We start from the raw sequence: 23,233 nt of genomic DNA on the forward strand, positions 1-23,233 counted from the left end.
CAGGGGCAATCTGGTAATGGCCAGTAGTTCCCCAGGAACATGGAATAGAGAAGAACTAATTAAACTACCAAGTCCCTGTGGAGTTGTGTTGTCAGATTTATTAGGAACAGTGAACAGGGCGACATTTCCAAGTTTCAACAAAGGAAACCATTGTTATTTGTTGATCACTTGTATTACGGTTTGGTTTAAGGCATTTGTGTGTTCATAGTTAAGCAAAGGAACATCTTTTGTTAAGATCCCATTTCTTTGAAGGGGGATCACTGCTTTGGTGCACTCCAGTTACCGGGCGAAAACTACCTTTCATCAGTATACACTCGGCTGTTCCCACTGTTCCGGCACTGAATGATGTTAACACCGGCCGTCTGCAGGTGGTCAAACCTGGGCACGGTTCAGCTGGGATGTCTGTTTTAAGGACTGTTCATCACTGTCACAGGCGCCGTGTGTAACACAATTATTGGAGAGCATCTTTCTTCCATACACACACACACACACACACACACACACACACACTGAAATTCTTCTTAGTAAAAATTCTAATATGTTAAGCAGATAGATTTATTAAAAATAATGCTAATTTAGTCCTGGGGCACACTGAATCCAAGAGGGCGTTTGCAGCAGATTTCATTATAATTACTTAACAGCTCAATAATAAAGGTTTATTTTTTTAACTTACAAAGTCACTAAATAATAAAGGGGAAAGGAAAGAGTAGGGCTAATCCGGTAGAGACTGAAGCTGGTATCAATCTTCCCTAAGCGCTTGGTGTGGTCTGCAGACTTAGGCAAAGCTTGTCTCGAAAGGGTTGATCAGGGCCCATAGCAGTTTTTGCACTGAGCTCCTGGACCTGTCATGATGCCAAAAGGCATGAGATTCATGATAGAGCAGAAGTAAACAGTTTATTAAACTGTTCAAATTATTAAAAATGATTAAAAGCCAGTTAAAGATTTTCATAAACACTATTCCAAAATGTTAGTTTTAAAAATGTTACTAGCAATGTATGCATTCCCCTTATGTCCCTCCCCACCCTCCCTATCTCTTAAAATAAACTTGAGCACTCAGTGTAAAAAACACTTCTGGGAGAACCAAAGTCAGCATTTGAAAAGAAAGGTGAAGAGGGGAGCAGACGGTATGCAGCAGACGCTGGTTCTGCTCCAGGGGCTGCCGATGCGGGCTCTGGTGGCATTAAATCCCCCAGTAAGGCATCAGGTGTCGGGACTCTTTCTCATAAACGTCTGGAATTACGCCATAAGGCGTCTGTACCATCTTAACTGTCGACTTCCCAAAAAGCTGGCGCTCGTAGTCTATCAGCTGCCTCCAGAAGCCTACGTTGGGCCTGATGACGGGCCTCCGGGCTTTCACCCAGTTGTACGCCTCCAGCAGGCACACGCTGTGGAACTTCATCAGGTAAGCGATGCAGAGGGTGGCCGAGCGGCTCACCCCTGCGGCACAGTGCACCAAGGTGGCCCCATGCTTCCTGCTCACACTGTGGATCTTGTCGGCCACGGTGTCAAAGTACAGTCCAATGGGGGCATGAGGCATGTCAGCCAGAGGCACTTTGACGTATTCAAACTGGGGCCAGTTGAAATTGGGGATCTCAATGGTAGCATTAACGATGCAGGTGATGCCGCGAGCCTGGAGGAGGTGCCGGTTGGAGGCCACACTGCCTCTGCCCAGGAAGAGAGAGGAGGTGATTTGAGCAATGCCTCCTATGTCCCCCTCAGAAATCATCCGAGGGGCCATGAGAGTCCGTGGTAGTGTGCTGTGACCTCTGGAGCTCATGAAGACGCCAGCAATCACACTTGCATCGTTGGAAGCAAGACCAGTGTTTTGTTTTCCCCACCAAGGAATCCAAAATTATAGTCTCCTTCCTGCAAAATACAGGTATCTGTCAGTATTAAATGCTATTGATCACAGCCTTCCGCAGTGCTTGTGGAAAGGGAAGATGAAAGGATTAGAGATGTCTGTTGTCTATAATAGAGTGTGTTCTTTCAGGAATGTAGACAAATCATTTTCTATCAATTAACAGGAAAAGTAGCCTAAGACGCCAATATGTAAAATCAATGTAAAACTCAGCTCTCTGGTGAGTGTTTAAAAAAAGGGCACTAAATGGAAACAGTCATCCTATCTTAGGAAAAGTGACAGACAGAAACATGCCCAACTGGTTCCTGTACAACAGTCTTGCAGGGTCTTGCTCTTGCTGAAGGGAGTGGTGTTCCTTGGAAATTACGAAGGAAGCAGGAGAAATTCTAATCCCTCCGATAACCATGTTCTTACACATGCTGTTGCTACATCCATGTCTAATTCTACACAGATCTTACAAAGGGATGAGAATGACATCGCATTAAGTAATACGTTCAATGAACTTTCTTTATAGACTAAAAAGATACTGAATTGGATCAGTTACAGAAAAGCCAGGACATATGGTCACCTTAACCTTTTATTATTTAAAAAACAGCTACTCCTATCATATTTGTGATATCTGAATACTTTGGTAACTTGTGCTGTGGCACTTCCATGGAAATAATCCCAGGCAATTTAAGGGCCATGGTCTCAAGAATTCACTTGTCTAAGTTAATGAGCATTTTAGCTCATTAATGACCTGGGTTTGGTTAAATAATTTCACTTTCCTCAGCCAATTCTAAGCTCCAAGATGAATCCCATTGTCTTCACATGTGTGTTGGAGTTAAATATTAGTTTAACATTTAAAGATCTATATTCTCTCATTAGTACAGTGTTTACTATAAAAGACATTCAATATTATATAATTGCTGTATCAATATTATATAATTGCTGTATAGCATATATTACTAACAATAGAAAAGGAAATCACTGGTTTTCTGGGACGTTAGACCCACCATTTCCTCTCACTGCATATCCACACTGCTTTATAGTCTGTGCCTATCCCCACCCAGGGTAGGTAGGGCTGCTCGAGGGATTCCAGTCAGAAGAGAACACCCCTCATTCCACAGACAGAAGTATTACTGGGGATACTCACTTGTGAGGAGTCTGGTCACTCTGGAGTCCTGGGTGTAGACCTGGAAAATCCTAAGTGACAGTGCTGGTCACAGTGGATATAAATCAGATCTGCAGAAAGACAAGGAGGCAAATATGTGGCCAAGCAGGAAGTTCAAAATAATTCCTCCTGAGTTGTTACTACTATATTGAGTTTGACTGGAATAAAGTGGAAAGTACGCCAAATATATCTAGCTGTGCATTGAAAAACACGCTCCAGTAAGAAATATAACCTAAGTCTCAGGTTTTCATTAATGACACATAACCCACAGTGTGGCAAATGTAAGTACAGTTTTGGCTATAACAAACAAATTTTTGAAAGATTCAGAGCCCACAACATATCTGAAATGTAAGGCTCTGATCACTGGACCAGCAAGAGATGCAAAACAAGCTAGAAGTCTCTTCCATGTGCCACCCTCAGCCACCCCAGCGGTGTGAGAGTCTGCGGTGTACTATAAACACAGTGGGTACAACGGATAAACCAGATGCTGGAAGACAGCTTCCCACAGACCTTCTGCAGATGTGGCTTGCAGCCATGAATGCCAAGTGCAGGAAGTGGTGTTGAGAGCAATTCGAAATTTCACTTTCTTTCTCTTCCATGTTGGCTCTCTTATTTATTTACTTTATGTAACAATATGATGAGCACTAATGAGCATCATTAAAAATGTTTTCCTCCCCCACCTGATCCTCTGCCTTTACCAGGTAACCATCACACTTAAATTTTTTTTAACAGCTCTCTTGAGGCATAACTCATATATAACTTCATGAAGTATACAACTTGATGAGTTCTGATGTATATATACATTTGAAACACCATACCTCAAAATAATAAATATATCCATCTCCCCCAAAATTGCTATCTGGTCCAGGAGTTTTTTGATTATTGATTCAGTTTCGTTAGTAGTTATCAATGTGTTCAGATTTTGTTTCCTCCTGATTCAGCCTTGGAAGATTATATTTCTACGAATTTATCCATCTCTTCCAATTTGTTGGCACACAATTAATTGTTCATAGTATTTCCTGATAATCTTTTGTATTTCTGTGTTGTTGGTTGTCACTTCTCCTCTTTCACTTCTGATTTTACTTATTTGGCCTCTCTCTTTTTACCTTGATGAGTCTGACTAAAGGTTTATCAATTTTGTTTATCTTTTCAAAGAATCAGCTCTTGATTTCATAGATCTTTTCTTTTTATTTTTTTTAGACTATTTTGTTTAGTTCCACTCTGATCTTTATTATTTCCTTCCTTCTACTTACTTTGGGCTGCGTTTGTTGTTCTTGTTGTATTTCCTTTAGGTATAAGGTTAGATATTAGGTTGGTGCAAAAGTAATTGCGGTTTAAAAGGTTAAAAATTAACAAAAACCGCAATTACTTTTGCACCAACCTAATAGTTGGAGATTTTTCTTGTTTCTTGAGGTAGGCCTGTACTGCTATAAATTTCCCTCTTAGAACTGCTTTGGCTGTGTAACATACGTTTGGGGTCACCATGTTTTCACTTTCAATTGTCTCAAGGTATCTTTTGATTTCTTCATTGATCTTGTTATCCCATTCATTGTTTAATGGCATGTTATTTAGCTTCCATATGTTTGTGTGTCTTTTGGTTTTTTTCCTGTAATTGATCTCATGTAGTCTATTCTGGGAAATGTTCCATGTGCACTTGAAAAGAACGTATTACATATTCTGCTTTTGGGTGAAATGTTCTAAAAATATCAGTTAAGTCCATCTGGTCCAATGTGTCGTTTAAGGCCACTGTTTCCTCGATTTTCTGTCTCAATGATTATAGCCATTGATGTCAATGGGGTGTTAAAGTCCCCTACTATGGTTATATTACTGTCAGTCTCTACCTTGATGTCTGTCAATATTTGTTTTATTTATTTAGGTGCTCCTATGTTGAGTGCATAGATGGTTACAGGACTTATATCCTCTTGTTGGATTGATCCCTTTAACATTATGAAATGCCCTTCTTTGTCTATTGTTACAGCCTTTGTTTTAAAGTCTATTATGTCTGATGTAAGTAATGCCACCCCAGCTTTTTTTGGTTTCCATTTGCATGAAACATCTTTTTCCATCCCTTTACTTTCTCTCCATGTGTCTTTTAATCACAGGAAGCTGGGGTGGCTATACTTACACCAGACAAAATAGACTTTAAAACAAAGACTGTAATAAGACATAATGATAAAGGGGTCAATCCAACAAGAGGATATACCATTTGTAAATATGCACCCCACTTAAGGAGCACCTAAATGTATAAAGAATATTAATAGACCTAAAGGGAGAAATAGACAGCAATACAATACTAGGGGGCTTTACTACCCCACTTTCATCAATGGATAAATCAGACAGAATCATTAAGAAAACGTAAGCCTTAAATGGCAAGTTGGACTTTACAGTTACACGAGTATACAGAAAACTTAATAAATTTAGGAATATTGAAATAAGCATCTTTTCAGACCACAATGGTATAAAACTAGAAAACTCATAAATATGTGGAGACATGCTATACTGAACAACCAGTGGGTCACAGAATATATCAAAAAAGACATAAAAAAAAAAGGGAAATACAGCAAACCAAAGATTATGGGATGCAGCAAAAGAAGTTCTAAGAGGGAAGTTCATAATGATGAATGCCTACATCAAGATCTCAAATAACTTTACACCTCAAGGAACTAGAGAGCGAACAAACAAAGCCCCAAGTTAGAAGGAGGGGAAATAACAAACAGCAAAGCAGAAATAAATGAAATAGAGACTAAAACAACAGTAGAAAATACCAATGAAGCTAATAGCTGGTTCTCTGAAAAGATAAAAATTGAAAAACCTTTCATTAGACTCACCAAGGAAAAAAGAGGATTCAAATAAAATCAGAAGTGAAAATGGAGATGTTGTAACCGAAACCACAGAAATACAAAGGATCGTAAGACACTACTACTAACAGTTTTACACAAACAAATTTGACAACCTACCAAAATTGAATCATGAAGAAATAAAGAATCTGAACAGACCAATACCTAGTAAGGGTACTGAATCAGTAAGTCAAACAGAGAAAGACAAATACTATATGGTATCAGTTATATGTGAAGTCTTAAAAAAGCAAAACAAAAAAACACCCAAACTCATAGATACAGAGAACAGATTGGTGGTTGCCAGAGGAAGGGGGCTAAATGAGTGAAGGGGGTTAAAAGATGCAAACTTCCAGTTATAAAATAAATTCATCATGGGGATGTAATGTACAGCATGCTGACTAGTTAATACCGTACTGCATACTTGAAAGTTTCTAAGTAGAATCTTAAAAGTTCTCATCACAAGAAAACAATTTTTAACTACGGTAACAGATGTTGACTTACCGTGATCATTTTGCAGTATATACAAACATCAAGTCATTATGCTGCACACCTGAAACTAATATGTTGTATGTCAGTTACACCTCAATAAAAAAGTTGAAAAATAATTACAGCTTTATAATGCAGTGGTTCTCAAACCTGAGTGCATCAGAACCAACTGGAGGGCTTGTTGACACAGACTGCTGAGCCCCACCCGAGTTTCTGATCGCACAGTTCTGGAGTGGGGCTCGAGAACTGCTGTCTCCCGGGTGGTGCTGATGCTGCCACGGGTCAGAGCACGCACAGGCCACCGTAGAGGAGCATGGTGTGGTGCCACCCAGAGGCCCCTGCCAGGCTGAGGCACTCGGAGTGCGGGACCCTCCCAGAAACTGCCCTTGTCGGAAGGGAGCCGCCTCGCCCCAGGTTATACCCCTCTTTGGGGGCCCACATGGGATGACTAATGGTGAGGGGCACACTGAGAAGTGTACAGGTGCAGTCACGTCAGGAGGCGGAACATGGAAGTCGTCACACAAAGTGTACGGCCGTGTTAGATACAAATGGAAAGGGGCAGAACTTGGATGTGAGAACATCCTGTCCTGCAGTAGAGCAGTCTTTTGCCATTTCCAAATCTTTCCCTGGCAGAGTCCTAATAGTTTAAAAAGCAGAGTCACCATGGTAATAAACGCAAAATTAGGCTTTCAAACTGCTAGTGGTAACTCCCTAATCAATGTGGAAAATCTGGAAGATGCTAATCAAATTTCCAACCGGGTAATCTAGTTACTGTCTAATTCAGAGGGACTGTCTTGTGAGCTCCCAGATAACCATTCTGTTTGGGAAGACTAGCAGCCCTCCTGAGGCAGGGGTCCCAGGCTCGCTGGCCTTTTCAGTAGAAAGGTTTTCCCCCAGGGCCAAAGTGTGGGCTCCAAGCCTAGCTTATTCTGTTAACGCCCATTTGCTGGGCAGTGATGGGGGACTGATGCCGCAGGGAAAGAAAACAGACTGAGTCCTCGGGGCAGAACCCAAGGGAGACAGACGTGAAGCGCCCTCCCTGCTGCTGCTAGCCAGTCTCGTGCCAACAAACCTGCTGAAAATGCCAAAGCGGGTCCAAGGTTTAGAAAAACAACTTCTGCCAGAGAGCACTCAGAGGGCACAGAGATTACAGATGCTCCTTTGACAAACAAACAACCCTTTTAAATATCAGAAAGTCCAAGGTTCAGAAAGGGAGAGATGATTTCACCGTGGAGAACACAAGTAATTGAACCAGACCCAAGGTGTGGGGCTCCTAGCTCAAGCCCACACTGCTTCTCGGTGGGTGGGGTGAAGTGGCGGGGTGGCTGTGTTCTCATTACCTGCCTTACAGCATGCTGACACCACCAACCAGCGCCTTCAATGCATGAAAGGGGTCTTGGACCTGCCTAAGAAGAATGTGTTTAAATGCTACTTATAGAAAAGACGGAGCCCAGATCTGCTGAGCTGCCCCAGTTTCTCATTGCCTGGAATAGGAAAATGTTGCTACAAACTGGTACACCATTCAGGACACAGAAAGCCCTCCTGAGAGCATAGGGACCTCACTCAGCAAGGAGTAGTCCCAGAGAAGAAGCCTTAGTTTGCTTCAGTTCTAGGATTAGCAGATTCTAAACATAAATAGAAGAAAATATGGGTAACGCATCACCGGTGTGTCAAAATCAACTCAGTAAATATGTATTAGAAGACAGAAAGGGTATCAGGAGTGTAAAAGGCTGAGCCACGTTTGACATATCAGAGCAAGGTGCTCTCTGCGTGACCGTGCCACTCCCACTGTAGCACACTGGTCTCTGGGACCAGGATGACCAGAGGAATGTCCACGTTGCTGTCTGTGGTGGTCAGCTCAGCGCTCCCAAGTTGCTCTGGCAGCTACATTTACTTTTTGGAGGGAAAAAGGCTTCCCTGGCCAGGGGAAGGGGTGGGATGGCGTGGAAGACAAAAAGGAGCTGCCCTAAACCACCCCCAAAAACGTATTTTACGAGTTATAAGCAGTGTCTCGGCAGAGATGATGTTGGTCTCTGAATAAAGAGCAAAGCACTGAGTGCTAAACAGAATGCAGAATTAAGTGTCTGCCCAGTGGGCCTGTGATCTCAATAATGCATAAGCCAGCAGCCACTGGCTGTTCCCTGTACTGGAAAGCGGGGATGCGGGCAGCGGGTTCCTGCGGGCACTGGTGCCCACACCTGGAGCAGACTCGGAATCACCGCCCGGAGTCATGGTCTACTCAGAGCATCCAACCCAGTGCCACAGAGGATACTTTTTAAAAAAATCATGACAACCGCTAGAATCAGCAATTAACTGAAATTCTATCTACTGCTTTTTCTCATGTTGAATAAGCAGAAAATTGCCACAGTGGTGCTAGAGATGACTGTAAAATGATTGACTAAAATATTTTTAGCTTTAGAAATTTCAGAGGGTCACAATATATGTCAGAGTCCTACACTGTTATTTTATTTTTACACCTGTGAGCCTATGTAATCACTTTCTCCCTCCATTAATCTTTAGTTCTTAAAAAAACAAAAAAAAACTTTAAAGTTACCCTTTTAAAAACAGAAGCATTTTAGCCTACACTGCCATAAATAAATAAATACTACTTCTCACATTAATTTTCCTTATTAAATTAGAAGAAACATGTTCCATTGGGGGAAAAGCTAATATACTCAGTCTTACAAATAAAAGTCAGTCCAGTAAACTTTCATTAAAGAAAAAAAATCTTTGACAGAGCATTAAGAATAAAATTCAAACAAATGTTTGAGTTACATTCATATAAAGTAAAATGAAATAAATGATATTCACAAATTGTTCTCAGTCATCTAGATAGCTTTAGTAATTTGGCTAAAACACCTCAACATCTTACATTTAGAGGAGGGGTTGTTTTGCTTCTCCCACCAAATGAATTAACTGATATGATGGTGTCGTGGGATGAAGATAAATACACATAAAGCTAAAGGCTGAGAGTCAACGTAGTGGTTTGGCCACAGATATGCCCCCAGTGTGACACGGAGCTGTAGGGTAACTGCCTGTGTAGTTGTGATCTGGCCGGCCATCCCGGTGTCTCATGTGGACCACGAACAGAGCCTAAGACGTTAGCCAGCTGCTGCACGAAGAATACACCACAGCTCAAAGGACACTAGAGAAGAGGAAAAACATGCCAGTACAGTGCATAGGTGCACAGACTTGAACTGGTTCCATATGATGAATTCATAGATTTCAATGTTAGAAAGAGAAGGAGTAGGGAAAAGCGACTATCAATAACTACCTATAAAAGGTGAAGGAAGGTACATTTTCTGGGTACCCTGGGGTAATCTGTTCACATTTAGAATTGAATTTTTGAATTTCGTCCTCATCCACTTGGGTATTTACCTTTCACTCATTCACACAACCGTATTTACTGAGTTCATGCCACGTGTTCAACATTATTCTAAGTGTTGGGGCCTGGGGCAGAATATTTGCCAAAGGTGCCCACAGCAATCTCTCTCATCCCACATGACCTTATGTGACCAACTCAACCAAAAGAGTACAGTAGAGATGCAGAAATGCTGTTGCTAGGTGATTCCACCTTGCTCTCAGGACTTGCTCTTGGAACCCCGTTGCATGCTGTAAGGAAGCCCAATACAGTTGCCATGTGGAGAGGTCCCATGTGGGTGTTCCAACCAGCAGCCCACCTGAGGTCCCAGCTGACAGCCGAGATCAACTACTAAATATGTGAGTAAAGATACTTCAATGATTCCAGCTCCCAGCCATCAAGTCACCCACCCCCAGGCTTTGAATCTCCCACCAGGGGCCCCAGATGTTGTGGAGCCAAGAAAAGTTGTCTCCACTACGTGAAGTACAAATTTCTGAACTACAGGACTCTGTGAGCAAAAAAAAAATGGCTGTTTTCGCACTGAGTTTTGGGACATAGTGCTATGCAGTAATAGTAACTAGAACGGACATAAAGGGAACATAAGACTAGAACGGACATAAAGGGAACATAAGACGTGACCCTGTGCTAGGATTTTACCTTAAAGAGATGGCACAAGATACTCATATAAAACAGCTGAATAACAACAGTAAGAGATGGACTAGCATGAAGTAAATCAAATTAGTGCAAACAGTACGTGCCACAGCAATGCAGAGAAGGCACAGGGTCAAAGTAAAAGTCAGTGATACTGAAAACCTGAGTTTTGTTTCTTATAATTTTGCTTAATTATGAGGGGTCTTACAATTATACAATTTTTTTTTCCGCCAATCCATTTAAAACACTGCCATTCTTGCCTTTCAAGAGCCTCCATAATTTTAGATTCCAGATGGAGAAGACAAGCTCTTTGCTATAACCTCTTTCTACTCAAAAAGTGTGACCCAAGACCCGGCAGCGTCCACCTGGAGCTTGACAGAAACGCAGACTCTCCGGCCCCACCCCAGACTCCACAGGTGATCAGTATACACAGTCAAGGGTGAGCAGCACCGCTCTCGTTGGTCCGCCTCAGTCTGTCCCACTGGACTTGCTGAAACAAACCTGAGCTCCTGTTTTGTTTAAGCCACACAAGCATGCTCAGCCTCCCACAGATCAGTATCCTTCTGCTGTCATGGTTCCCAGATGAGGAATCAGAGGTAAATGGAGGTTAGGAGGCTTTCCCAGACTACACAGAAAATTAGTAACCCCACTGGGAACACAGCCCCTTTCCATGAGTTGTCTGTTGATTAATCAGACAATCTGACCACAACAGATCAAGTGATCTGACGACTACCAAAGTGGACGTTTCATTGGGGAAGGAAATAAAAACTGCAAAGAAATTAAGGAACTTAAGGTCAGTCTGATTGTGCTTTATAATCTGAATATAAATCTAAAAAGTCCTAAATTTCTAAGTAGTATGAAATGGTCTTTGGGTGTAAAAAACCTGATAAACCTAACCCAAGGAAATGCTTATAGAATTCTGCAATCACATTCAACTTGTATGGTGATAACTGGAAACCAATTTGTGTCACAGTGCATGTAAATAATACTTTAAAATCATCAAAGAGTAATAAAAATTAAATATGAATCATAGCTTCTCGGTTAAGCAGTGAACTTAGGTAGGTCAGAACATCTACACATAGAGTACTTTAAAAAACAAAAAATTCAGCAATTAAACCCAAGGTAGGTACAAAATCTCAGAAAATGCAGATCTTTTCATAAATAAGATCTAAGTCCTTAAAATCTCATTATTTATTTAAGGACAACAAAAAAGATTGTATAAATTAGCATAATATTCACAGGACTAAGAGCTCAACAGTGAACAGCTGACCACCCTTTGATCATCTTATCGTCTGATGTCTCACTGGATGAATTAAAATCCTTAAAATTCAAGCAGTGAGCCTCAACTTTCTCCCTGCAAGAATTTCTTTATCATACCCCCGGCCCAATTCCACATTTGTGGTGATTTTATACCAAATTCATTTCATTTATAAAGTATTGATTAATTTCCCATTTTTCTTTATACATCAAAGGCATCTATAATCATCCACTGGAGTTTCTAAGAATAAAATAACCAGGTAAATCTCTTGCATTTACTGGAAGGAACCTGGTGAAGCTACATACCCTCTCCCTGCTGAGGGACAGCCGGGCTACCCGACTTTGAGGGCAACTGGCTGAGTCTGAGCCCCACATAGCAAAGGGAGGAATCAAAAGGCAGAGAGGATCCTGAAGTTATTCCCTTGGCTTTTCTCCTGAAACAACTGTCTTACACAATAAGGCAATATACATCACTCTTTTGACATTATACTACTGTATTTCCCCAAAAATAAGACCGGGTCTTATATTAATTTTTGCTCCAAAAGACGCATTAGGGCGTATTTTCAGGGGATGTCTTATTTTTTCATGTACAACAATCTATGTTTATTCAAATACAGTCATGTCATCTTCAGGAACATCGTCATAACGTACTAAATGCTTCCGTCTGACTGATGATCTTAACGGGCTTATTTTGGGGGTAGGTTTTGTTTTAGGGGAAACACGGTACTAATTATTATTCATATAAGAGAATGCAGTGGCCTCTGAGCCACACTCTACTCTTGTTCAAATCAGAGGCTGGTAAACTACGGATGGCAGGCCTTGTCTAGCCCACCACCCATGAGCTAAGAATGGTTTATACATTTCCAAATGCTTAAAAAAGAAATCAAAAGAAGAACAGTATAGCTGACCCTTGAACAACACCGTGGTTAGAGTGCCAACCTCCGGTGCGGCGAAACTCCGTATATAACTTTCACGGCACATAAAAATTACTTGACATTAAAATTTAAGTATTCATGAATGAAGTTTTATTGGAACACAGACATACTCATTTGTTAATGTATTAATTATAGCTGATTTCACACTACAACGGCAAGTTAAGTAGTTGCAACAGGAACTGTATGGTCCACAAACCTAAAGTATTTACTCCCTGGCCAATTTATAGAACAAGTTTGCCAATCCCTGGTTGAAATTATGTTATGAGGCCATCATAGTATGGCAAAGGAATATTTTTCTAAGTGTGGTCCTAAGGACCTCTGAATAAGAATACTGCATGATGGGGTGGCCGGATGGCTCAGTTGATTAGAGTGCAAGCTCTGAACAACAGGGTTGCTGGTTCAATTCCCACATGGGCTAGTGAGCTGCGCCCTCCACAACTAGATTGAAGGACTTGGAGCTGATGGGCCCTGGAGAAGCGCACTGTTCCCCAATAAAATTAGAAGGAAAAAAAAGAATATACTGCACAAGACTCAACTGAGCTGCTGGTTAGAATGCAGACTCCTAGGCCCCACCCCAGACCTAATTAATCTCTGGGGGGTAAAGGCCTGGGAATTTACATTTCCAGCAAGTACCTCTGTAAAAGAATTTAAAATAAGATGAAGCTATTGTGGAAAAGATAAACTGTAATTTCTAGGAGGATAAATGGAACAAGAAACTTCATAAACATGTTTTTAAACATAGTTTTAAAAGTTATTTTCAAATAAAATAATACATTAGTTATTTAGATTTAAGATACAATCCAGTATGAAACAAGTTCCATTTCATTTACATTTTGGATCATCTTTAGCTGAAAGTTTATACCAAGTAATTGAAGCTATACGAAACATTGAATACTTCTCCAATTTTTGTTAACCATGTGAAGTGAGCTACAACCTTTAACCCTGAAAGAGTTCTGGTCCCCAAACACAGAACATGTGCCAGTGCAAATTAAAGGCTGTAAGAAATTCCTGTGTCCTTCTGACACTAATCAAAAATAGTTCAGTTTAAAATACACAGACACAGTCATGCGTTGCTTAATGATGGGGATTCGGTCTGAGAAATGCATCGTTAGGCAATTGCGTCATTGTGGGAACAGCACAGAGTGCACTTACACACACGGGGATGGTCCAGCCTCCTACACACCTAGGCTCTGTGATGTATACCTGTGGCTCCTAGGCTACAAGCCTGTACAGCACGTTACTGTACTGAATACTGTAGGCAAGTGGAGCACAATGGTGTTTGTGTATCTAAACATAGAAAAGGTACAGTAAAAATACAGTGTAAAAGATAAAAAGTGGTCCACCTGTATGGGGCACTTACCATGAATGGAGCTGGCAGGACTGGAAGTTGCTCTGGGTGAGTGAGTGAGTGAGTGGGGAGTGAGTGTGAAGGCCGGGGACACACTGTCCACTACTATAGATTGTATAAACACTGTACACTTAGGCTACACCGAATTTAAAAAATATATATTTTCTTCAATAATTAGCTTACTCTAACATTTTTACTTTGTAAGCCTTTCAGTTATTTAACGTTTTTATTTGTTTGTTTGTTTGTTTAAGGAGGGCGCAGCTCACAGGGGCCCATGCAGGGATAGAACCGACAACCTTGGTGTTATTAGCACCACGCTCTAACCACTGAACTAACCAGCCACCCCTAAAAGTTTTTGATTCATGATAACACTTAGCTTCGAACTCAAAACACTGTACAGCTGTACAAAAATATTTTCTTTATATCCTTATTCTATAAGCTTTTTTCTATATTAAAATGTATTACTTTTTAACTTTTTTGTTAAAAACTAAGACATAAACACAGGCACGAGCCTGGGCCTACACAGAGTCAGGACCATCCTCATCACTGTCTCCACCTCCACCTCTGTCCCACTGGAAGGTCTTAGGGGACAATAGCAGGCGGAGCTGCCACCTCCTGAAAGACCTGCCTGAGGCTGTTCTTGAAGAGGTGTCATCTTTTCAGAAATAGGGCCATGGAGGTTTGATCACAGATTTGCTTGTAAGCAGACAATGCCATGAAAGCTCCTCTCTACTGATGAAAACCTTTTGGTGTTGGGGTCCACGTTTTCAAACTTTTCGAGGAACTTGCTGAGGTCTGCAAAAGCTTCTGCTAAACCCTTCACTAGGAATTTTCTTAGAGGTTCTTTATTTTCTTCTCCTGTAGTTTTCTTTTCTCTTGCCTCTTCTTCAGCTACGCGTTCCTGTACCAGTTCCAACAACTCCTCATTGAGCACTTCCTCAGGAATCACGTCGAGGAGCTCCGGAGTGTCGTTCTCAGCCACAGCCAGGTGCAAGCTGTTCGCCGTCTCAGCCACATTCATTTGTGCAACCTCCTCCTCCTCAACAAATCCTTTCAAGTCCTGCACCAACCTCTTGCGTGTCTTCTTCCAGACGCCATTCCTCCGCTCCTTGCTGACATCCCCCCAAGCCCAACCGAGGTTCCTGATGCCGTCATAGAGGTCGTAGTCCTTCCGGAATTGCATCAGTGTCTTCTGTGCCTTCCTCAGTTGCACCAAGAGCCTGAGCAAAGGTCCTCCTCAGGTCGTGGGCCTTCAAAGCTGCTATAAATCCTTGACCCATTGGTTGGATCAAAGAGGTGATGTTTGGAGGGAGAAACACCACTTTGACATTGAGATGGACATCACCAATAAAAGGAGGATGGCCGAGCGCATTGTCAACAACCAGCACAATTTTGAAAGCTATGTTATTCTCCAAACAGTACTTCTCCGCTTTGCTGACAGCAATTCAGGAAGGCATCCTGGAAGAGGAGCTGCATCATCCGTGCCTTCTTACTGCTCCTTACTGCTCCTGCGGTACACGGGCAGGGGGTTACTGATAGGCTTGAAGGGCCTGGGGCTCTCACTCTGCCAGATCACAAAGGGCTTCAATTTGTAGCCTGCAACACTGCCCCCAGCAAGACTGTTATCCTGTCCTTAAAAACCTTGAGGCATTGACGTGGCCTTTTTATGGATGAAGGTCCTTTCAAGGAGCTGTTTCCAGAACAGGGAGGTTTCATCCATATTGAATATTTGCTTTGGCAAGTAATTTTCCTCCACAATCAGCTTATCTAGAGTTTGCAAAAATTCTTCGGCTGCCTTCATTCACATCAGCACTCAGACTTCACTACTGACTTTCATAGTATGTAGTGAATAATGATTCTTGAGTTGTTTAAACCACCCAGAGCTAGCAGTAAATTCAACATGGTAGCTGGGTCCAGCCTTTTCTTTCACTATCACAAGGAAACTTGGCTGTGACCTAAAAGCAAGAGATATGCTTCTGTATCTGGTCTTCAATCCAGGTCATTATAAGTTTCTCCATGTCTGATATGAGCCCTTCTCAAATTCTGTTAGTCTCGTAGCTTTCAATGAAGCAGATCCTTTAACAGCTTCCATCACTTGTTCTTCAAGATGGTAGCTATGGTGGAATGGGGCATGCCTGACTGATGAGCAATAACCATCCTTCATAGTCCTTAATCACTTTTTTTTAAACTTTTATTTATTTAAGTGTGTTTTTCCAGGACCCATCAGCTCCAAGTCAAGTAGTTGTTTCAATCTAGTTGTGGAGGGTGCAGCTCACAGTGGCCCATGTGGGGATCGAACCAGCAACCTTGTTATTAAAGAACGCCACGCTCTAACCAGCTGAGCTAGCTGGCCGCCCCCTTATTCACTTTTAATTTCACTTCCAGGACAATCACTCAATGTGACTTCTCACTGGCAACATTAGCAGTGGGTTTTGTATGCTTAGGGACCATGGTGAACAAAACAACAGGAGATTAAATCAAGCACAAGAGAAAATAATGCAATCAAGAGATGCAGTCAACACAAGACGTCCAAGGCTGCTGCCAGTGTAACGGCACACTCTTTCACAGCAAACCTTTTAATCAGCAGAAAGAGTACACTCTAAAATAATGATAAAAAGTATAATAAATACCTAAACCAGTAACGTAGTTATTATCAAGTATTATGTATTGTACATAATTGTTGTGTATACTTTTATAGAACTGGCAGTGTAGTAGGTTTATTTACACCAGTAACACCACAAACATGTGAATAATGTGTTGTGCTACACCATTAGGACAGCTACAGTGTCACCAGGCAATAGGAATTTTTTAGCTCCATTATCTTACGGGACCACCATCATATAGTACGCGATCCATCATCATTGCACAGGACTGGATTTAAATCTAGTGGGTTAGAAGGCAGCCTATCATATTCATGGAGATGGTTGTCTCAGTGGGGAAGGAAGAGGACGGGCCCAAGGGAGCCTCGATTTTATAAAGCTTGATGTTTTTTTAATAAAAGGAAAGGAGATAAAGCAAGTATGACCAATTTTGAGTAATGAGTAGTAGTGTTGGTTAATTTGTTCCTTGTAATTTTCTATGTGACTGCAATTTCTAAAAATTAAAATTATTTGGAATAGAAGAAAATTAACTACAACAAATGTCTAGATCCAAGCGACCTCTGTAGGCTTTGGCCCATACCTCTCTCTTCACATGAGAGCTAGACTAATAGTCGATTTGGTAAGAGAACGTGGCAAGGATACCAGAGTGAAGCAATGACTAAATTAGGAAATTCTTAATTATAAATCTTGATTTCAAATTTGTATGTAAACTTGTATGCTGACAGTACTCTCCTAGATATTTTGATCACTATTTCCTCAAAATTTCAAGCAAGCTCACCTCCTGGCCTCTCTCTTCCAGGCGAGGAAGGCTGGTGCTTCATATATTCTCTCTGCCACATAGATGTTTACTAGTCAACAGAAGCAGTAGGCTCTTAAGAATTTCTCACGTGTATCCACAAACTCAAAAAGCTAAGGTGTCAAAAGGACCTACCATAGGCAATTAATGCTGAAACTACTCCGGAACAAAGGCAAAAAAGTGCCCAGCAGTTGCAAATGAGTTTCAAAAAGGTGTTTTTGTCCACTGAGACAAGACGGCAGGGGGGAAAGCTGACCACACTGGATGGGTGGTCACTCTCAGTCAGTGTAAGAGCAAGAGTGGGAAGTGGCATGGCCCTGACCTCCGCACCCAGGCTCTGTCTTCCCTGCAACAGGAGGAATACAGAGTCCCTCTCTAAGCTACTGCCCACCTGAAGGGATATAAAAGAACACAAATAGGATTTCTCTCCCATCACTCAGATTAAGAGGTTCTGACACTACTTTTTATCCTTCTCCTATAGATGTCTTTTCTTGAACTTATACATAAGTAGTTTTTAAAAATTATAATAATTTTTGGGGTGGCCGGATGGCTCAGTTGGTTAGAGCACGTCCTCTCCACAACAAGGCTGCCGGTTTGACTCATGCATGGGATGGTGGGCTGCGCCCCTGCAACTAGATTGAAAACTGATTGGACCTGGAGCTGAGCTGCGCCCTCCACAACTAAGACTGAAGGACAACAACTTGACCCCCCAAAAAAAAGCTATTAAAAAAAAAATAATCATTATTTTAGAATATCTGAAACAAAGCTTTTATAAATAACTAAAAAAATACTCATGACTTATGTAAAAACTGAACACAGAACGACTGAGCCATTTTCCAAGATGCCATACAGAAGAAATAAAAAGAAACTACAAAACTCACATTCTTTGGGCTACTGTTCTTCCACCACTCCTCTAACTGTGAAAAAGGATCCAGAGGGTATTTTCTAAACCTAAGCAGAGCTGTAGAACATTCTGCTTTTCTACAATAGGCTGTTCGTAGATAATACTAGTCACAGCAGATACTCAACACATACCTGAATTTAATAATTTAATAACTGTCCTGACGTGACCTCCCTATCTCCCCCTCTCTTTCGCATCCTTGCCCTCCCTCCCCACCCCATCCCACAGACACCCCTAACTTTAAACCCAGCTAGCAACACCAGACACAGGCAATTCAAGTTAACCTGGCAACTGTCTACTTAGAAAGCAGGAATTTTCTGTATCAAGCCCAGTTCTAAACTACTGTGACCTCTTCTGTCACACACAAAGGAAGATGTGGAGAAAAGTACATTTGAAAGATGGTAAGAGTCATTTATTCCAGTAGCAAAGAAGCTGTGGTTCCTCTGGAATTGCCAATGAGGGGCAAACCACGGTCTGTGCTCGGTGCCCATTAGGGGATCTGCACATGCTCACAAGAACGTGACTACCTCTCCTCAGAGGGTACTTACCAAGGATTGGCCTGGGTTCCTGCATACGTCACACACTAAAGCCAGCAAGACTGGTCCGCACATTCAGGGCTGGGCACAAAGCAAGCGTTCACTAGCACAACACGAGTCACCAAGTTAGGGTGTCTGGTAGCTCAAGAGCGAGGAGGCACCCAAAACCTTCAGAAGTCTTCTAGGTACCAGACACTTTTGTTTTTAATACTTCATTTTGCATATTTAAATTTCCCTATAACTACATGTCTATTTAAAAAAAAAATCAATGAAAGGGTTCCCCTAGGTATTTGTCAACCAAATAGAGTGTAAAAACCATCTCTGGCCTTTGAGTGGTATATTAGTCCAAACTATACAATTAAACAGAAGTACATATAAATACACTGATACATGAAGGCACAGGGATCAGTACATATAGGTGACATGTATTCATTTATTCAGGAAATATCCAAACATATTGTGGTTAAATAGCAAATACAGTGGGTTATAAATTCAAGGCTGACACCACGGGAGGAATGTAAGTTACTACCCCGTTTCCCTGAAAATAAGACGTAGCTGGACCATCAGCTGTAATGCGTCTTTTGGAGCAAAAATTAATATAAGACCCAGTATTATACTATATTATATAAGACCCAGTCTTCTTTTACTATAAAAGACTGGGTCTTATATTAATTTTTGCTCCAAAAGACACTTTACAGCTGATTTGTCTGGCTAGGTCTTATTTTTGGGGGGAACACGGTAGTACAACCACTTTGGAAAACAGGCATCAGCTAGGAAAGCTGGAGCTCCGCACACCTATGACCCAGCACTGTTTATAACTGCCCCAGTCCAGAAACAACCCAGATATCCATCAGCAGTGGATGGTGATAAATAACTTGTGGTTCATACAAACATGAACTAATTATAGTCACAGGTAACAACATGGAGAAATCTTAATACTATATAATGCAAGGATTTAAAAAAATTATGTGTATATAAATAGAAACATACACACAAACACACACACACACACACACACATATAATATTGACCCCAAAGGATTTTTAAAAATTCCAACTTTGATCACATTTGCATAAAAGTGAAAAACAGACAAAACTGAGCTGTTGAACGATTTATATTTAGGGGATAAAACTATAGAAAAGAAAGGAAGTGATTTCCACACAAATGAGACTAGTTCCTTGGCTTGGTTACCTGTAAGGGTGAGGGAGAGGTTGTCACTGGGAAATAGTGGGTGGAATGAGAGCACTTCTTGACAAGATAGTTATGATTGCATTTTCTTTAAAAGCACTGATTAAGTTATGCATTTATGTTTTATACCCCTTTCTGTGTGTTACAATTCACAATTTTAAAAAAAGTTAAATAAATACAATGTCGATTTCCAGGAATTCAGAACCATTATAATTCAGCTAATCTGGGGAAAGAACACTTCCTCTCTGCATGTCACAATCAGCTGTCGGCCTCACGAGGTCAGGGACCTTATCTGCCAGTATTCAGCACAGTTCCTCTAGCATGGCAAAAATCCTCGATAAATGTCTAACGTTTAAACCCATAAACTCTTGATGTGAATTTTGTTTTAACTCAACCACCTCCTGAAATTAACTGATCTGAACAGTGACCACATCACTTCCCTTTCTTTGTCTTCACCCCAGTGAAGCTTTCATAAATAACTAAAGCTACCACCTTAAATATTCGCTCTGTAAGTTTACACCCAGGCGCCCGTTGCTTTAGCAACTGTCCCTGCCTTCCATTCCCTTTTATGCCTCCTTATAAGCAAAGAAAAGATGAATACACTAGTAGTCCTAGATTTCTTTTTTTCTAATGGGAAAGTTACTCTGCAACTCAGAGCAATGCCTAGGATGTTAATGATTTAACTGCATTGAAGTTGGTTAAGAAGGGATCATTTGCCCATTGACCAGAGAAATATTACCACACTACCAGGTTAATAAAACTCTACAACCAGCTGTAATTAAAACACATGCTACCTACTCTAAAAAGAAACCAAATCTCTATGAACAGGCCTGCTTAATTTTATATAATCATTTCAATTTAAAAAATCATTTTGTGCAAACAGATATTTATGAAAATGTTTAAAAAAGTCTAAAAGGATACACACAAACTCATCAAGATACACAGAGCAGTTGCTTTTGGGAAAGATGCTCAAAAGAAGGCTTTAACCTTACCTGTAAAATTTTAATTTTTTACATAGAGAATGATTAATGTATTTCTTGTAATATTGAAAAAAAAGCATTTTTTTAATCCAACTTGCTTTAAAATAAAATCCCAATTGCAAAGGAATCCATCAAACCCAAGTAAAGATCACCATTTTAAAATACTAAGGTTTTAAAGGATTTCCTGGACTTATACTACACCTGGCCAGTTTTTTATGATACGAATATACATTTATGCCATTCTATTTAAGGATATTATAGAAATCATACCTGCATTTAACCAATAGAAAAGATGTCAGACGAGAACACAGCATTGACACGTTTGATACTGACGTTAAAAAGACTTGGAATGAAGGAAACGTCTCCCCTTTTATGGGGGAAAGCCAAAAATATCAAGCAACTACCTCTCCTCCCCCAAGCGTCAGAAGATGAGTCAGAGCTGGAGGCAGGAATAGGGCCCATGTGTCAAGCCGCCTGTGCAGGGCTCCTTTCTACCTCCACTCGGCAACCCAGTCCCCGCACCCAGGTTGGGGTCTCTGCCTCGGCCTGTCCCCGATTGAATTCTCAGGCGTCTCTGGTGAAGAGGCTGTTATTCATTCTGGGGGCACTTCATTCCCTGCGTTTCTAAAGGGAACCCTAGAATGAGAGCCTTTATGAGTCCACAAGTAACAACCACCAAATGCAGTTCAAGGGAGTGGAGCTTCTAGACACACACAACTTTGCAAAGAATACAGCACCTTTGTTCCCCTCATTTTAAAGAGCAGGAAACACATACAGCAGCTGTGAGTTGTCCAGTATCACTTAACTCGGTGACAGAGCTGAGTCCCAAGCATGGAGTTGTTGACAGCTGGCCCCAGCTTCTCTGATTTTTAATTGATCTGTACAATCTCAGGGAGGATATTCCAACATTGCATTGTATTTCTGAGTGGCCTAATGGAGTAGGAATTCCAGAAAACTCTGGGTTAAATCTCTTGGTCCACATTCCTTTAAGTTAGTAAAGAATCAGGACTCAGCTATCTGCCTCAGTTTTTACATCTGTAAAACGGTACGGTAATGCTCTCTACCAACCTCGCTTATAAAACTACAATGAACAGCTAGTTAACACACGCTAAATGCCTTGAGGTCCTGCTGGAAGTTTTGTGTTGTTTCTATAAATCCAAACACAGTAGAACTGCATTTGTAAGTCATTTCCCTGGTCTCTGGGATGCCCAGTTACCATAACACTGGCTGGTACCATTGGCAACATCCACGTAAATAAAATAGAGTTATACAATCCGCTTAAGGCAGCCACAGCACGCAACTCCCCTCGCACACAAACAACTCAACTTCGCTTTGGAGCAAGGGTACTTAGGAGAAAGAAAAAGACATGTCAGCACTGTTCACATCAATCTACCACCGCAGAAAAAGACTCAAGTTGAATACTTGGCATTGCTGAAAGTCAAGTTGTTTCTACCAATGCACCAGAAACCTTTGGAAGACGCAAAAAGCCGCCGTGGGCCCCTGTGGCTCGGAGCGGGAGGCTGTGGACGGCGGAGGTACGGAGGCCACGGCGGGGCCGGGAGCACAGGGGTCGGGAGGGGAAGGGAGCAGACGAGGATGCTCGCGAAGGGCCGGAGGGCCGGTACCCAGGGCCAGGAGTCGCCGCAGAGGGGCAGCCGCAGGGGTGCGCGCCGAGAGCCGGCGAGATCCGGGCCGGGCGCCGCGGAGGGGCAGCTGCGGGGGGCCCCGGGCCTGTCCGCTCCCCGCTGCCCCGAGGATGCGAGAACCGCCGGGAGCAGGTGGGGGCGCCGGCACAAAGTTTCCAGAGACGAGGGTCGCGCGGGGCCCCGACCGCCTGGTCCCTCCAGCGACCCGGAGCCACGTCGCTACCAAGTGCCGCCCGCCCGCTGCCTCCCGCCCGGGCCCGCGGGCCCCGTACCAGCTCGGCCGGGATCGCGGCTGACGCTCCGTCCTCCGGCGCGGCTCCCAGCTTCTGCGGGCCGGCCGCCGCGCGCACCCCGCCTTCTCCCCTCCGCCCGCGCCCGGGGCGGGCCGCGCGCACGCTCCCTGCGCCCAGCCGCCCTCTCTCGGGGGGGGGGGCGGGGGGGGGCGCAGGGGGCAGGGGGCGGGGTCTCGGCGCGGAAGGCGCGCCGCGGGGGGGAAGCCCGCTGGGGACGCGCGAGCCGCGGGCGACGCGCGTGCGCGACGCGCCCTCCGCCGCCGGGTGGTGTGGCCCCGCCATGTGCCTGCCCCCGGCGCACCCTCTGCTCCGGGGTCCCTGGGCTCCTGCGTGACTCTTCCCGCCCGACTTCGGCGTCCACCTACCAGCCGGGTTTGGGGCGAGGGTGCAGGGGTCGTGTACTTTCT

The 23,233-nt window shown here is 42.6% G+C and overlaps 1 protein-coding gene across 3 annotated transcripts; it reads right to left on the reverse strand.

Annotated features, from left to right (window-relative positions):
• Positions 1–79: 79 nt before the first annotated feature.
• On the reverse strand, positions 80–22,940 carry DUSP14 (dual specificity phosphatase 14). Of its 3 annotated transcripts, XM_081029238.1 has the most exons (4): positions 22,806–22,900; positions 6,350–6,404; positions 2,994–3,082; positions 80–1,866 (listed from the first exon to the last, which is right to left on the reverse strand). In XM_081029238.1, the coding sequence occupies exon 4, from the start codon at positions 1,775–1,777 to the stop codon at positions 1,181–1,183; it is 597 nt and encodes a 198-aa protein (XP_080885364.1). In that variant the 5' UTR covers positions 1,778–1,866; positions 2,994–3,082; positions 6,350–6,404; positions 22,806–22,900; the 3' UTR covers positions 80–1,180. The 3 variants fall into 3 exon arrangements, with proteins under 3 accessions (XP_080885364.1, XP_080885363.1, XP_080885365.1); XM_081029237.1 differs by lacking the exon at positions 6,350–6,404 and having other exon boundaries at positions 22,806–22,940; XM_081029239.1 differs by lacking the exons at positions 6,350–6,404; positions 22,806–22,900 and adding an exon at positions 21,158–21,243 and having other exon boundaries at positions 86–1,866.
• Between the last annotated feature and the right edge of the window lie 293 nt (positions 22,941–23,233).

The sequence above is a fragment of the Rhinolophus hipposideros genome (assembly GCF_964194185.1).
Source record: "Rhinolophus hipposideros genome assembly, chromosome: 20".
NCBI lineage: Eukaryota > Metazoa > Chordata > Mammalia > Chiroptera > Rhinolophidae > Rhinolophus > Rhinolophus hipposideros.